General features: G+C 49.7%; 1 protein-coding gene across 4 annotated transcripts in view; it reads left to right on the plus strand.

The window, feature by feature from the left end:
• The window catches only part of APP (amyloid beta precursor protein), a 272,009-nt gene that overhangs the window by 218,620 nt on the left and 37,325 nt on the right, over positions 1 to 16,064 (plus strand). For all 4 annotated transcript variants that reach the window (XM_066599092.1, XM_066599089.1, XM_066599090.1 and 1 more), the window contains 2 exons: positions 11,945 to 12,078; positions 15,701 to 15,775. In XM_066599092.1, the coding sequence (XP_066455189.1) occupies positions 11,945 to 12,078; positions 15,701 to 15,775 (209 nt within the window). The remainder of the gene's footprint in view (positions 1 to 11,944; positions 12,079 to 15,700; positions 15,776 to 16,064) is intronic.

A 16,064-nucleotide genomic window follows, 5' to 3' on the forward strand; every position in this document is an offset into this window, starting at 1 on the left:
TAATTAAGGTGATGAATGCAAAAGATGAACTTCATATTTTAAGTGGAGGAAGCCAGGTTGCTTCTGTTCTCGGGGAAAGCGTTTTGTAAGAATAATAGAACATAGATTACGGAAAGCTCATCATTTTCGGGAGCTGTCACGTCGACTTTAACATTTCCCTCGGTTTAGTGAGTATTAATCATTTATGTCCCAATCAGATGCTCACAGCTTGCTAAAATGCCATTTAGAATTCTCTCTGTGAAGAGCGCACTAAACTTATCATTCTTCTTTTGTATCTGCCTCATCTTATATGGAGAGATGGTTGTATAAAAAAACATTCGTGAGTCCAAACTGCACTTATCTGCGGGTGAACCTACCGGTCCGTCGCTCATCCTTTTATGACTAGATGTATAGATACATGTGAGAGCATGTGCGAAGGTAGACTGAAGGGGATCAAGAAGGGTAGACCGAAAGGAAGGGACCGGCAGATGGACCGCTGGTAAGAGTGGTAGATAGAGGGCCAAAGTGGGTGATGGGTGCAGAAGGAGAGTCAGTGATAGGTGGAGAACAGTAGTTGGAGAGCAAAGAAGAGTGGTAGACAGAGAGTATAGTGTGGTGGGGAGGAGAGATGGTTGGGGAGTGATGGGCAGAGAGTGAAGTAGAGACGTTGATGGAGAATAGGCTAAGTAAAGGACAGTTGTAAGAGAGAGCCAACGAAAGTGGTAGGTGGAGAGAGAGAGACAGGAATAGAGTAGAGGGGGAACAAAGAAGAATGATAGACCGAGAGCAACAGTGGTAAGGAAAGAGTGATCGGAAGTGAGGTAGAGTGGTGGATGGAGAGAGCGATGGGTCAATAGTAAAGTAGTGTCCTAGATGGAGAGTGCCGGAAAAAGAGCTAGGTGAAGGACAGTGGTTGGAGAGGAAATATAGGTGACAGACATCCAGAACGCATGGTAGATGGAGAGCACTAGTTGCAGAGTGGGGCACAGTGGTAAGTTGAGAGTAAGGGACAGAGCATAGGAAAGTAGTAGGTGGAGAGCGAAAGCAGGTGCAGAGGGAGAGTAGGAAATAGATGACAAATAGTAGATGGAAAGCGAAGAAGAGGGGTAAACCGAGAGCAACAAAGAGTGGTAGGGAGCAAGATGGAGTGGTACATAATGATGGAGAATGAGGCTGAGTCCTAGATGGAGAGCAACAGAAAGAGCTAGGTAATGGGCAGTGGTTAGAAAGGAAGGATGATAGATAGAGAGTAGAAGTGAATGGTACATGGAGAGCAGTAGGTGGAAAGTGACAGTGTGTGGTACAAAGAGAGCAGGAGTTGGAGAGTGAGGGACGGGTTCTAAGAGTGGTAGGTGGAGAGCGAAAGTGAGTGATGCAGAGGGAAAAGTCAACAAAGGATGGAAAACAGTAGATGGTAAAGAAGAGTAATAAATGGAAAGCCACAGCAAGCGGTAGGGAGAAAGTGATAGGGATTGGTAGGCATAGAGTGAGGTAAAGTTATAGATGGAGAGTGATGGAGAGCAAGGTGAAGGGCAGCAGTTGGGGAGGAATAATAGAGAGTAGGAGTTACCAGTTGATGGAGAGCAGTAGAAGGAGAGTCACAATGGGAGGGAGAGAGCAGTAGTTGAAGAGTGAAGGTGAATGGTAGGTGGACAGTGAGAGACAGTGTCATAATAGATGGGAAATAGTAGATGGAGACCAAAGATGAGTGGGAGAAAGTGATAGTCAGGGAGCAAGGTTGAGAAGTAGACAGAGCGATAGGCTGAGCGTAAGGTAGAGTCACAGATGGATGATAGATGACAAGGGTAAAGGGCAATGAGGGAGTGGATGGGTGATAGACAGCAACAGAGAGTGACAAAGTGGTAGAGAACAATAGAGAGTGAGGAGGAGTGGTAGACAGAGTGATTTACAGAGTGAGGTAGTCATAGATAGAGAGCGAAAGAGTGCAAGGTCAAGGGCAATAGTTGGAGAGCAAGACTGAATGGTAGATGTAGATGGGGGAGCAAGAGAGTGGTAGGGAGAGCAGTATTTAGAGAGTGGTAGGTTGAGAACCAGGGTCAGAGAATAAGTAGAGTGAGGTAGAGCTGTGAATGTAGCGAGAGAACAAGGTGAAGGACGGCAGTTGGAGAGGAAGTGTAAGTGATAGAAAGTAGTGGTAGATGGATAACGGGGTGGTAGGTGGAAAGGAGAGAGCAGTAAATGGAGAGTGAGGAGGAGTAGTTTAGGAGTGAGGGACCGTGCCGTAAGAGTAAAGTGGGTGAAGATGAGGAGGAGCGGCAGCCGCAGAAAGATGGGAGAGCGGCCGAGAGTGAATAGTCGTGGACAGATGTGAGACAGATTGAGGTGAGAGACAGCGAGGTGTGATGGAGATGTAACATATTCAGAATGGAATATTAACCTGTGTTATAATGCTGGTTCTGCGGAGATTCATTTGCGGTAATGAATGGTGAGCATCTATCATTAGACTCTCTATTGCGGTACTTAAGCATGCATGAGTTTAACCTTTTAATACGGGCTTTCTGAAATCGGGCGAGATAAATTTTACATTCGGAGAAAGGTGCAGATTATGTGAAATGAGGAGCGTGACCAGAATGATCATTCCTGCCGTTCAGCTCGGATTTGCTGCCAATGATGTTCTTCGTATAGATCTCCGTCGTTGATATTTTATGCTCTTTGCATCCAACGTTACTTTTTAAAATAATTATAATTTTTATAAAATTTTTCCAAAATGTACAAACAGAAAAGTGGACACATCTTTCATCTTCATACAAGCTACACTATCCTACCGGAAGTCATTGCACACCGGAGTAAGAACCAGAAGTACTATTTATTTCCATATGTTAAAGGGGTTTTCCAGGGAAATATTATTGATGACCCATCATCAGGATAAGTCATCAATAGTTGATCGGCTGGGGTCTGTCGTCAGGACCCCAACCGATCAGCTGAGCAGGCGCATGCTGTCAGCACTGCAAATACACAGAGGTGGAAGTAGAAGTCGCTGCGCCAAACTCTGTGTAGTGGCTGGTGCTTGTAACTGCAGGTACGGCTCCCATTGATTTCAATGAGAGCTGTGGCTGCAATTACGAGCGCCGGCCACTACACACAGGTCGGCGTGGAGGCTTCTGCTGCTTCCATCCAACCTCTGTGTATTTGTGATGCTGACAGCATGCGCCCACTCAGCTGATCGGTCAGGGTCCGGAGCGACAGACCCCAGACGATCAATAGCTCTCCATCTCCATTCGTTAAACAATTAATGCTCCTGTGTGAAAGCTTAAGCGCCCGACAATCATCCTGAGTAAAAGGACTTGACACTTCAGTGGGAGCGCTGGAGATATCCAACTCTAACATCTCGGTGGTCCCATTGAAATTAATGGAATCCCAGTTTGTATCCGCGGCCCCTGTTATCATAAGCTTCAAGTTAAGCTGCGGTTGGGAGGCCCGCATGACAGGTAAAAACTATTATGAGCCAATCCCTTTAACCCTTTGCAATCCAATTTTGGATTCAGGGTTTCCTAGGGGGCTTTCTCTTTCTGTCATTATACAATGGCACCATCTGCTGGCTACAGCCAGTACTGCAGTATGTGACATGCCGGAGAGGCCGCCGACAACAGAGCGGCCAGTAATATACAGTAAGAATACCCTGCCGGACGTCTTTCGCCATCATAGCTGTACAGGTTTCAATCAGAATGTTGGAAGACGTCAGACAGTGGATTGGAAAGGGTTAAGGGTGTGTTCACACTTTATGGAAACTGTGCAGAAAGTTAATTATCAAAGTGAATTGGATTAAAGCAAATCCCGTTCACATATAGAGTTAAAAAGGAAAAAACAAAAAGTATACACTGAAATACCCCTTTATTTACAGCCCCCATACCTTTATTAGAGCCCCCAGCTCTTGTTTGGAGGTTTCCTGTATGGAATTGATCCCCCATGACCCCGGAGTGCAACATAAAATCACAAGACAAGTTTTCCGCGGATCAGTTTGTGTGAATCCACATTAGATGGGAAAATCCAGCGATCGTAGCGACTTCCAACGAGGTCATCGGTGCTGGACTAGTCAGGGTCTCACTGCCAACCGCGGGGGGGGGGGGGGGGGGGGGAGGTTCTTGTGTAACAGTGTGGAGGGTATACCGAAAGTGGCATGATTGAAGAAAAACATCCAGCAAAGTGGGATCCTGTGGATGAATACAACTCTAAAGGGGTCAGAGGAGGATGTCAGGAATTGTTCCGTGTCTAAGAGAAACAGTAAGGCGAGGCTCCAGGAAGTGCAAAAGAGCACAAAACTTGTATTACTGAGCAGCGGTAAAACATCTCCTGGTCAGATGGGTCCACCGTGCTGACGGTAATGCTACGGATTTTCCACAGTGGAAAATTCATCCAAGGGGTGAAATATGCAGTGAATCCTCACCATTTGCGGATTTTGGTGTGGATTCACTACGGAAAATCCATAGCAGATCTGCCTCATATGAAGAAAGTCTGAAGGCCCTTCTATACTGGATGATCTGTAGGGCGTAGATGCCTCTCTGGTCGTCCCAGCGATAATCGTTCCGAGGCTTTTACATTGCAGTGAGCATCATTAGTGAATGGAGGCGGAGCAGCTGAGGATCGCTCCAGCCCGCCCCCGTTCACAATAAACAGGCAGTCATCCATAAGCAAACGACTGCCTGTTTACACGGGCCAATCCGTCATCCAGTCTACCGCGTGCAGAAACTGAACGAGAAGCGAACTGATTCTCCTTGGTCTTCAGTCGGGCCGTGCGTTGATCGATCATCACTGGATACGGGACCTGAACGCTTTGTCGGCCGCGTAAAAGGACCCCTAAGTGTGCGGCACACATGACGAGGCGGGTGGCATCTGCCAGGATGTATTTGGGTCAAGCTTGTGATATTTGTATAACGGCAGTTAGTTTGGTTGGCTAGAGAGGCCTCCACAACGAGAGCGATGACCTATTTATGACGTGTCGGGGGGCTCCGGTAAATGAATACTGAAGAGAGAAATCCATTTTCTCCTGATGCATGATGGGAATTGTATATCAGAAGCCGCAGTCTGTAAATAAGGTAGCCGGAGCTTACGGAGTGCGGATAATTACAGTTGTGGCTGCAGAGCGTTCATTAGCTGCCGGCGACGGACGGAGCTGAATGTGTCGGCAACAGCAGAAACATCAAAGGGAAGAGAATCACAACAGCGAATGTTCTTTGGCGGCGGCGCAGACGTAATCAGAAGTGTTACATCGGGGATTTCATGCTTTCCTCGCTGTTGACCCGCGCTCTTCCAGAATGAGAACACAACTCCCAGTATTACCAATTATTTCCTCCAGTTCAGATGATTTCACCTAATACATAATACATCAATGGTCGGAGACCGTATACATCTCATCCGACATAATGTATCCCTTCCGTCAGATACAAGGTAAACAACGGGACTGGGAAACGTTCTAATTGTCTCCTTGGCCAAGCAAGGTCATTCTCCGGAGACGAGCGGCTTCCAGACATCTCTGCCGCTGTTTTCCTAAGGGGAAAAATTTAAAGGAGCCGCCCTATTTCTATTTATAATGCCTTGCAAAAGTATTAACCCCCCCCCCCCCCCCCTTGTTTCTATAAGATACGGTGATAAGTCTGATTGGTGGGGTCTCACCGCTGAGACCACCTCCGATCCTGAGCCTCTCTGTCCCCCTCACTATGGGCTCACTGCATCCCACCTCAGTTAGGAGGAGATTGAATGGAGAAGTGGTCGCACATCCACAGGCCAGCTCCATTTGTCTTCAATAGGATTGCCTGAGATGGCAGCACACTGGTACTTGTGCAGCATCCGAGGAGTGGGCCCACAGCCTAGGAGACAGCGGGGTAGAGTTTGGGCCATGGGGCTCTACCATCGCCCACCCTGAGGGTAGCATGGGACCCGTCCAAGGTGCCGCTGGGGAAAACTTGCACAGGGGTAACCCAATACGTGGTTTGCCATTAACAATCTTTTGTCACGGGTGACACCACCGTTCCTTCCTCTGCGGTGAACCCGAATGATGAAATAAGTGGTCCACACACAGGGAACTTTTAAAGAGCAAAGCGAAGAACGGGCGGCAGTGCTTGTTTACTTGGAAAACTATTTACAGTCTAACCAAAGTCATCAATTCACGCCAGCAGGAAAATGGTGCAAAATCTCAAAGGGGTGCCACAGGGAGGAAAATCACAGGATAGCAGAAGAGTCCACAGTCCCAGTTATCTGTAGGGTTCTGTTCCTGCTACAAACTCCTTTACACTCGCCAGCTATCTACCGGTCGGCACTCACATTTGGCAGGCAGGCACTCCACGCTGCATGGCAGTTCCACTCTCACTCTTCTCCTCAGTGGCTTAGGATCCCACTGGCATCTCCTGGGTAAAGTAGCCCAGGAAGGATGAGGATACCTCTTAGCCTCTTCCATTCCAGCCCACACAGAACTGAAGGTGTATGTGTGGCTCACTTGCAGCTCCACAAATGCTCCTCGCTCGTGCAAGCTTGGAACAGAAGACCCTTGCAACCACATATAAGAAACACGATCATGTGACAAACAAGAAGGTACATTTCTCAGACATCTCACATACCAGACAGTTAACCCATTCAGTGCTGCAGCCATGCAATACACATAATGTTCATTCAACATAAAAGACACTGATAACACACAGACACGAGACAAATGCATGCATACATTATGGAGGGGCCCCGATAACTCCGGGCTACTACACTTGGCCATTTCCTTCAGCCCCCGGCACTGAACCTATGCGTCCGCCACGCCATTCGAACTCCACGTCAGGGTGGTCGGAGCAGCAAGTCCACAATGACAAGAAGAGCAGCACAGGGGACCCACATGGTCGGCAACTGTGGGGGTCCAGCTCACGAAAACAGGCAGCATCCCCGGTACTCGTATGTAAAAGTTACAACTCTTTATTCCACGTAGTCCAACCACAGAAATGACAGCGACGTTTCGATCCCAGCAGGGATCTTTGTCAAACGTTGAAAGGTCGTGATTGGACCATGTGGAATAAGGAGTTGCAACTTTTACCTACAAGTACCGTGGATGCTGCCGGCTTTATTGAGCTGGACTAGACTGGGCATCAAGGTCCGATCGCATTTTAAGGCTGTGCATCACTTCCCGGTAAACTGCTCAACCACTTGTGGGCTTTTTGGGTGAGTGCTGCTGGACAGTACTGGATTCTACATTAGCAACAGTGAGGGTCTCAGCAGTCACACCCCCACAATGAGACTTATCATCTATACTATGTATAGGTCATACAAGTCTGCCGTAGTACAACTAGCTATAGGGAGTACAAAGACATCAGTCGCTAACAGGCCCTGAAGCCTTAGGGGGCCCAGAGGCCCCTCTATCCCATAAGAAGACATGAGTAGTAAGAGGACAGATGCAAGGTAGGGGGCCCTGCTATAGACTTTACATTTGGGTCCAAGAGCTTCTAGTTACGCCTATAGTACAACCCCTCTAGTCAAGCACCGAAATACGTTTTTACTTTCCCTCATGCGTTAGATGTGCCGCACGCTGCGCCATCTTGTTGAAAATAAGCTTCCGGTAATTCCCCACTTGCTAACCCCTTCTTCATCAATATCAGTCATGTCAACTACCCTGGTGACTCCCTGGAAAACCCTGTTTTGAGTCCTCCTTCACCTGGTCGCCCTGTGATAGAAGGCTGTCACCCTGTTGCCGGGAGAGAAGCCACAAATGTAGCGTTTTATGGATCCGTTGGCTATAATGGGTTAAACGTAGTCAAACTATACATACTATGACTATGTTTAGCCTGACATACGCTATGCGGTTCTTTTGTGGGATTGAACAGCATATCCCGCTTCATTCTTCTGCCCCACAAAAAAAACGTATGGAACGTATACAGTCAATGGAAAACGTATGGAAACATAAGGCTGTACGCTTCATAGTAACATAGTTCGTAAGGCCAAATGAAGACAATGTCCATCTAGTCCAGCCTGTTTATCCTCCTATGTTGTTGATCCAGAGGAAGGCGAAAATCCCCAAGAGCAGAAGCCAATTAGCCCTTTTGGGGGAAAATTCCTTCCCGACTCCCTAATGGCAATCAGACTGTTCCCTGGATCAACCCCTAATAGTTCCTACCTGCCTGTATACCCGGATTAACAAATAACCTAAGATTTATATCCTGTAATATCCTTCTTCTCCAGAAAGACATCTAGCCCCCTTTTAAACTCCTCTATGGATTTTGCCATCACCACTTCCTCCGGTAGGGAGTTCCACAGTCTCACTGCTCTTACAGTAAAGAACCCTTTTCTGTGTTGGTAATGAAACCTGCTTTCTTCTAGACGTAGAGGATGCCCTCTTGTTACCGTTGTGGTCCTGGGTATAAACAGATCCTGGGAGAGATCCTTGTATTGTCCCCTCATGTATTTATACATAGTTATTTGGTCGCCTCTTAACCTTCTTTTTTCCAGGGTAAATAATCCCAGTTTTGGTGCCTCTCTGGGTATTCCAGTCCCGTCATTCCATGTATTAGTTTAGTTGCCCTTCTTTGAACCCCCTCCAGCACTGTAACATCTTCTTTAGGCCGCCTGCAGACGGGCAGGTCGGATCCGGCCGGGCGCCTGTAGGGACCAGCACGTACTCGCCCGCCGGCTCCGATTGTTTGATGTGCCGGCTTGCCGGGCAGCTGGCGCATGCTCAGACCAGAGCCGGCGGCGGGTGAGTGACATTTCTGTGCGGGGCTCTGCAAGCCCCGCACAGAAATAGAGCATGCCGCAATTTGTTTGCCGCGCAATATTTCGCGCGGCCGTTTGATAACGCAATCCTATGCAGGCTTCCAGCGGCGGAAATTCCGCGGGAAATCCCGCCGCGGAATTTCTGCTCGTGTGCAGGGGGCCTTTCACTCAACGTCTTGTGAGCAAGGTAAAGTGTTGAACTACAAAACTTTAGAGTTTGCGGTGAAAAATATCCAAGTTTTTCATATAAATTACGTATCAAAACAGATGAAAACCCGTACCGCATCTACCGGTTTAAAAATGTTTATGTATACTTACAATGCATCCGTTTTTATACGTTTTTTTTCATGTATGTTTCTGGAATACCTGAAATGTGCATGAAAGGGCCAGTGTGGCAGGACCCATAGGGCCCAGATGAAATGGCATATCCAGTAAAAGGCTGGTCAGAATGCCAGAAGCCGGACGGATCCCATTATAGTCAATGGAGTCCATTCACCGCCATTGCGCTCTGCGTCTACTGCATCTGGCGGTTCCAATATTTTTGTGCAGCTTTGAGGAGAGAACTGAGTAACAGAAATCTCCCGGAGCCGTAGCGCAGCTACGAAAGTGGCTTTACCCACTTCACGCCCGACTCTTTTTCAGCTCTGCATCGGATCCGGAAGTCAACTAGCATCCATGGTATGGGGACGCAACCACATGGGGATGCTGGACGGTGTCATGACCCAATGTAGCGGTGCCACAGAGCGAGGAGGGCAAGAATACAGTCTGGTCTGGACTCATCTGAGGTCTGAAGAAGCTCAGAGGTTTGGTCTGAGGGTTTAGAATAGAGTAGAGGCTCTGAATATGTTTGGCCCCGCCCTTCAGTGTAAGCCCCACCCCTTAGAAAGGCTATTTGCATTTTGAAGAGGTCACATCTTAGTAGTAATTCTCCATACTCAAATGTGGTACTCCGTACTATTATTCCAAGGTCGGCGATATCACTACCTCTCAGCCTAGCGTACCGCAATGGGCGGAGTTGCGTGCTTTTAGTCCATGAACTGTGCTGTGGAATATGTTGGCGATGTATCAATAACCCATGAATAATGATGCAAATGGGATAAGAAACCTACAGGCTGTAGGTCGGCCATCTTGTACCTTAGGTCCGTGGTGAGGAAGAAGTTAGGGGGGACTTATTAAAGAAAACGGTCTTTGCTGCCTCTAGCGTGACTCCCAAATAATATACCCCTCTTATCCAACCGGAAGTAGAATGTCGTCACTAATACTAGAAATACCAACTGGATCTCGTTCTCGGAGTATTTTTCTTGAGATATACGTAACATCAGTGAATTATAAGCTTTTTGTATCCTTTCGCTCATTGAACCCTCCAATTAGATCCGCTCCTCTGTAGCAACCAGTATGGCCGCCATTACTGCACCCGTAGGGATTGCTTCCCGGCCTTCCAAAGCTTCTATATTGTAAGTCTGTGTGAAGCAGGAAATTACAAGTGGATGCTGTGATGACGGCCATATTGGTTGTCATCCAACATTCCCACTAAAGGTGTTGGACCAAGATTCACAGCCCTCCCCCGATCACCCTCGCTACCGCTATCGGCACCACTGGCAAGCCACAGCCAACTACTCGTTTTTTCTGCAGCGGCTTCCACGGGGGAATATAGTATTCCGAGGTGGCTATTCACATGGATGCCCGTCCTATAACGCCAAGACAGCATGTGTCCACCAGGTAGGGGCCGATCTTATGTGTCTCTCGGTTCTGGGTCATAGATGAGGGTCCCGAGCAGGTGACCCCTCTCTATATGCTATACAAGGATATATGAATGGGTGTTCTGCTCTTGGCGCACCCCTCTGACAGGTATGGTTATTTAGACATTACGCCATCAGCGTTTGGTCTCTTGGGTCCGGTCTCAGTGACTTCACCAGTTGCTGGTGATGGCCTCTATAAAGGAATTCTCCCAAAGCGTTATCACCTATCCACAGGAAAGGGTAAACCTGCGAATTAGTGGGGATCTGAGAGCTGGGACCTCCACCAAGCATGCAGCCGGGCTTGTCCTGAAGTATGGGTAGAGGAGGACGAGCATGTGCACATCAGCTCCATTCACTTCAATGGGATCAACTGAGATAGCGGGTGCTTGAACTTGGCTATCTCAGGCAGACCCAATAAAGCAAATGAGCGCATGGGCGTCCTCTGCTGACTGTATTTCGGGACATGATAGGGCAGCGTTCTCTGCATCAGTTGACATCACGTCAGGAGAACCCTCACTGTTCAGTAAGTTAACACCTTTCTTGCGGAGAGGTAATGACTTGCTATGGTGGGAATACCTCTTTAAAGGGATTGTCCAGTTATAAACTGTTGATGATCTACCCTCAGGAAAGGTCATCAATAGTAGATTGGTAGGGGTCCACCACATGGGATCACCACTGATCAGCTGTTTTCTAGCCCACTGTGCTTGTGTATTGAGCTTATTTCTGCAGGAAGCAGACAGCTACGTTCCTACTGCAGTGGCCATGCTTGGTATTGCAGGCCAAGTTGTAATTCATTCCAGTGCCTGTAATACCAAGGCTTCACCTCTGGAGTGAAATTGGAGCTGTGGGCTTCATGCAGATATGAACTCGGTGCAAACCGGACTACCCCTTTAGGGAGGACCTGTGGGCTCTGCTGGCATGTTGTTTTTGGTAAATGCTTGCAAATTGCGAAAAATAATAACATTCTATTGTTCCTCCTGGAAGTGTAAGAGTGTAAGGACAACTGGGTGTTACCAGTCTGTGACATGGTCAGTACTCATTGGACACAGTTGGAGAGTGGTGAGAAGGACACACCCCTTTGACAAGGGAAATGACACCCAGTTCTCAATTTAGTCATAAATTTCCAGGAGCAATGATGCAAAAGCGGAGTTCTAACAAAAGCTCCTTAACCTTTCCTGAAGATGCCCCTTTATCAGTATCTCTACAATGGGGTCCTTTACTTGGGACCCTTACTGATCCGCTGTTTGAACATGATGGGACGACTTGAAGGTATGTCTTTTTGTTTTTGGGGGAAATGCTCAATCCTACAACTAATGTTTGGTCTGCAGTGATCTGTCTGACTGGTTGTTCCCTCGCTGTTTGCATTAACCCTCTTGTGATGGAACGGCCATCGGCTGCTTCAGTGAATGCAGTAACCCTGATGAGGCCACCGCTGCCAGGATGCTTGTCATTGTAAGGGATCTGCTGGGTTTTACTGACGTTTCTTCTCTCTTGTTGTTTCTTCCTCCTCCCGACTTGGCGTCTAGTTCCCACCACGGCTGCCAGCACCCCCGATGCCGTCGATAAGTACCTGGAAAACCCCAATGATGAAAATGAGCATGACCGATTCCAGAAAGCCAAAGAGCGCCTGGAAGGCAAACACCGGGAGAGAATGTCCGAGGTGAGCGGTGATACAACGTGGCATCATATCCGTGTGTTCATCTGTCTGTCTGATCCACCATATAACCAAGACTGAACACAAATATCACACCTAAATATCCGTTCACCCATGTATCCGGCCAGTGCCGGCCTCAGGGTAGATGGCACCAGGAGCAGAATTTTTTTTTTGGTGCCCTGATAGAAAGTCTGGCATTACTTTGCTTGTACAGAAACCTGAAAGATGGCAGCTTACCCTCAGCAGAACAGCTCAGTGGAAACATACTGTACCAGATCCTGGCGTGTAACATGAATACAGTACTGGAACCAAGCTGATAACATAAATACAGCATTAGAACCAGGCTCATTACATAAATACAGCAGCAGCACCAAGCTGGTAACATAATGCATCATCGGAACCGGGCGCAGTACATAAAGGCAGCGGCGGAACAGGGTGCAGTACATAAAGGCGTCGTCGGAACCGGGCGCAGTACATAAAGGCAGCGGCGGAACCGGGCGCAGTACAGAAAGGCGTCGGCGGAACCGGGCGCAGTACAGAAAGGCAGCGGCGCAACCGGGCGCAGTACAGAAAGGCGTCGGCGGAACCGGGCGCAGTACAGAAAGGCGGCGGCGCACCCGGGCGCAGTACAGAAAGGCGGCGGCGCACCCGGGCGCAGTACAGAAAGGCGGCGGCGCACCCGGGCGCAGTACAGAAAGGCGGCGGCGCACCCGGGCGCAGTACAGAAAGGCGGCGGCGCACCCGGGCGCAGTACAGAAAGGCAGCGGCGCACCCGGGCGCAGTACAGAAAGGCAGCGGCGCACCCGGGCGCAGTACAGAAAGGCAGCGGCGCACCCGGGCGCAGTACAGAAAGGCAGCGGCGCACCCGGGCGCAGTACAGAAAGGCAGCGGCGCACCCGGGCGCAGTACAGAAAGGCAGCGGCGCACCCGGGCGCAGTACAGAAAGGCAGCGGCGCACCCGGGCGCAGTACAGAAAGGCAGCGGCGCACCCGGGCGCAGTAGAGAAAGGCAGCGGCGCACCCGGGCGCAGTACGTAAAGGCAGCGGCGCACCCGGGCGCAGTACGTAAAGGCAGCGGCGCACCCGGGCGCAGTACGTAAAGGCAGCGGCGCAGCCTGGCGCAGTACGTAAAGGCAGCGGCGCAGCCGGGCGCAGTACGTAAAGGCAGCGGCGCAGCCGGGCGCAGTACGTAAAGGCAGCGCCGGAACAGGGCGCAGTACGTAAAGGCAGCGCCGGAACAGGGCGCAGTACGTAAAGGCAGCGCCGCAGCCGGGCGCAGTACGTAAAGGCAGCGCCGCAGCCGGGCGCAGTACGTAAAGGCAGCGGCGCAGCCGGGCGCAGTACGTAAAGGCAGCGGCGCAGCCGGGCGCAGTACGTAAAGGCAGCGGCGCAGCCGGGCGCAGTACGTAAAGGCAGCGCCGGAACAGGGCGCAGTACGTAAAGGCAGCGCCGGAACAGGGCGCAGTACGTAAAGGCAGCGCCGGAACAGGGCGCAGTACGTAAAGGCAGCGCCGCAGCCGGGCGCAGTACGTAAAGGCAGCGCCGCAGCCGGGCGCAGTACGTAAAGGCAGCGCCGCAGCCGGGCGCAGTACGTAAAGGCAGCGCCGCAGCCGGGCGCAGTACGTAAAGGCAGCGCCGGAACAGGGCGCAGTACGTAAAGGCAGCGCCGCAGCCGGGCGCAGTACGTAAAGGCAGCGCCGCAGCCGGGCGCAGTACGTAAAGGCAGCGCCGCAGCCGGGCGCAGTACGTAAAGGCAGCGCCGCAGCCGGGCGCAGTACGTAAAGGCAGCGCCGCAGCCGGGCGCAGTACGTAAAGGCAGCGCCGCAGCCGGGCGCAGTACGTAAAGGCAGCGCCGCAGCCGGGCGCAGTACGTAAAGGCAGTGGCCGTATCAACATCTGCATGGAGTTTGTACTGAGGATTTCCATTCTGGATCCTGCAGCCTTCCCACCCGGACAGCGCAGTAATATAGTATGGAAGAACCGTCTGCAGCTCCCCGCTTCCGCACTGTTTGTCTTCAGATTTCTGCAGAATTCTGTGGCGGAAGCTGCAGATAATTTTGAATTCTTTGACCCATTTATAAATCAGCTACATCAATAAACACCGTGTGCTTCATGTTGTCTCAGGAACACAGCGTCCTACTTCATACGTAGCGAGGCGCAGTGACAACGAAGCTGTATGATGTGCGGTGCGCTCGGCTTCATCAATCCGCAGTGTTTGTTCTGCAGCTGATGGCGTGTGTAGTGTCTAACGCTCTTATCTCTCATGTTCTTGGTTGGTGTTTTTACGAGACACTAAACCTACAACTGACTGATAAAAGAAGAGAAGTCCAGGCTCTTCTGGTCCATCAGTCCGTGGGTTCGTGCAGCGCCGCTCGCTGGTTCCTCCATTGCAGATGGTTATGTGGGCAAAAGTGCCTTCTGAGGAAGGATTAAAGGGACAGCAACTTTTTAGACAACTTCTGCTCATCTCTTGGCTTGTGTTAGTCCCATCATTTCTATAATGTACTTGCATTAACCACTGTAAATCATGTTTGAAGTGGCTGCCACTAGGGGTCTCCCTTCCGGCTTCTCTACAGTCCACTGTCAGTTGTTGGGTACAGAGCTTCTGTAGTAACAACAAAACAGGGATGTTTCCTTAGCAATGGGGGGGAGTTATCTTCACAGGGGCGCTCCAGAGCATTCAGAGGCTGCAGGCTGACATCTGCAGACATTGTAATAACTATCTCCACAGTCTCTGCCTCTCCTGTGTATATGTGTGTGTATATATACACATTTATACTGAGTTTACTTATAATTTGGCCTGAATCTCATGGCAGAGCAGAGGGGCAGGCATCCAGATACTGCCTCCCTGCTGATTGGACCACAGACTGCATAATGCAGTATCAAAAGAGTGGGAAAGGAAATGCAGGACAGTGAACTACTGGCAGAATGCTTGCCACATGCTCCCTGCATGAATGTGGAAATGACAGAGCAACAGAAAATGGGAAGGACCATCTGAAAATCAGAATTCACAGATATGAAACAAGTTGAAAGCAGCAGCAAATGAGGGGAAGAAGAACCTGGGGTATTCTAGAAAACGTGGTAAAAATTTAGGCACACTTTAAAGATATCCAGATACTGGAGGGGTATCTTTCAATAGGCATCATATGATACTATGTTTCACCTGCAGTGTGATATAAAACTTTAAGAAGGGATTGTCCAGATGGGCACAGCCACTTGGAGCCAGTACAGTGGTGGAACCAGCTGTGAGCAGGTTAATTATACTTGATGAATAAAGTCATTAGGTGGTAAAATAGAAATCTTCACATAAAGGTGATTTGGGGTTTGTCTCCTTCTGGTTCCTCGGTCTGTGCTTGGGGTTAGTGAAAGTGTTGGGAACGTACCTTGCCAGCCTCCTTTGTGCACCGCCGCAGACCAGGCAGCCTTAAAGCCCCACCAACTTGCTTCTTCCATACATTAGAGGTGGACAGGAGGGGGACAAGGACAAAGCGCCAACGTGATTGCCTTCTGTATGGTTGGGCGGTCAAATTAAGCCTCGGTACACGATGCTGCGCCAATTTTACACATTCTGGTTAATTCACATTCTGTTGCGTTGTGGTGTATCATTCATAACGGTTCTGTCTCTGCAGGTCATGAAGGAATGGGAGGAAGCCGAGCGTCAAGCAAAGAACCTGCCAAAAGCTGACAAGAAGGCGGTGATCGAGGTAATGTACTGCTAAAACGTATGCTTTATTGATTAGAGGCCATCTGCTACTCGGACAAACTTCCTCAAAGTAGGACATCTGCAAGATGTGCTGATAGATGTGACCTAGAGAGTGCGTGCGCTTCACCTCCACCGGGCAAGTAAGGAGCTGAAATCCAGCATTCACTATACACTGATAGCCCCCTTATGAGAGACCCCCATCTGTTGGACCTCCTTTGGCTTTCTTAGTCTCAGCAGTTCATCGTGGCATAGATTCCACTAATCATTCTGCAGGAATATCGGCCCCTGCG

The sequence above is a fragment of the Eleutherodactylus coqui genome, chromosome 4 (assembly GCF_035609145.1).
Source record: "Eleutherodactylus coqui strain aEleCoq1 chromosome 4, aEleCoq1.hap1, whole genome shotgun sequence".
Classification (NCBI taxonomy): Eukaryota; Metazoa; Chordata; class Amphibia; order Anura; family Eleutherodactylidae; genus Eleutherodactylus; species Eleutherodactylus coqui.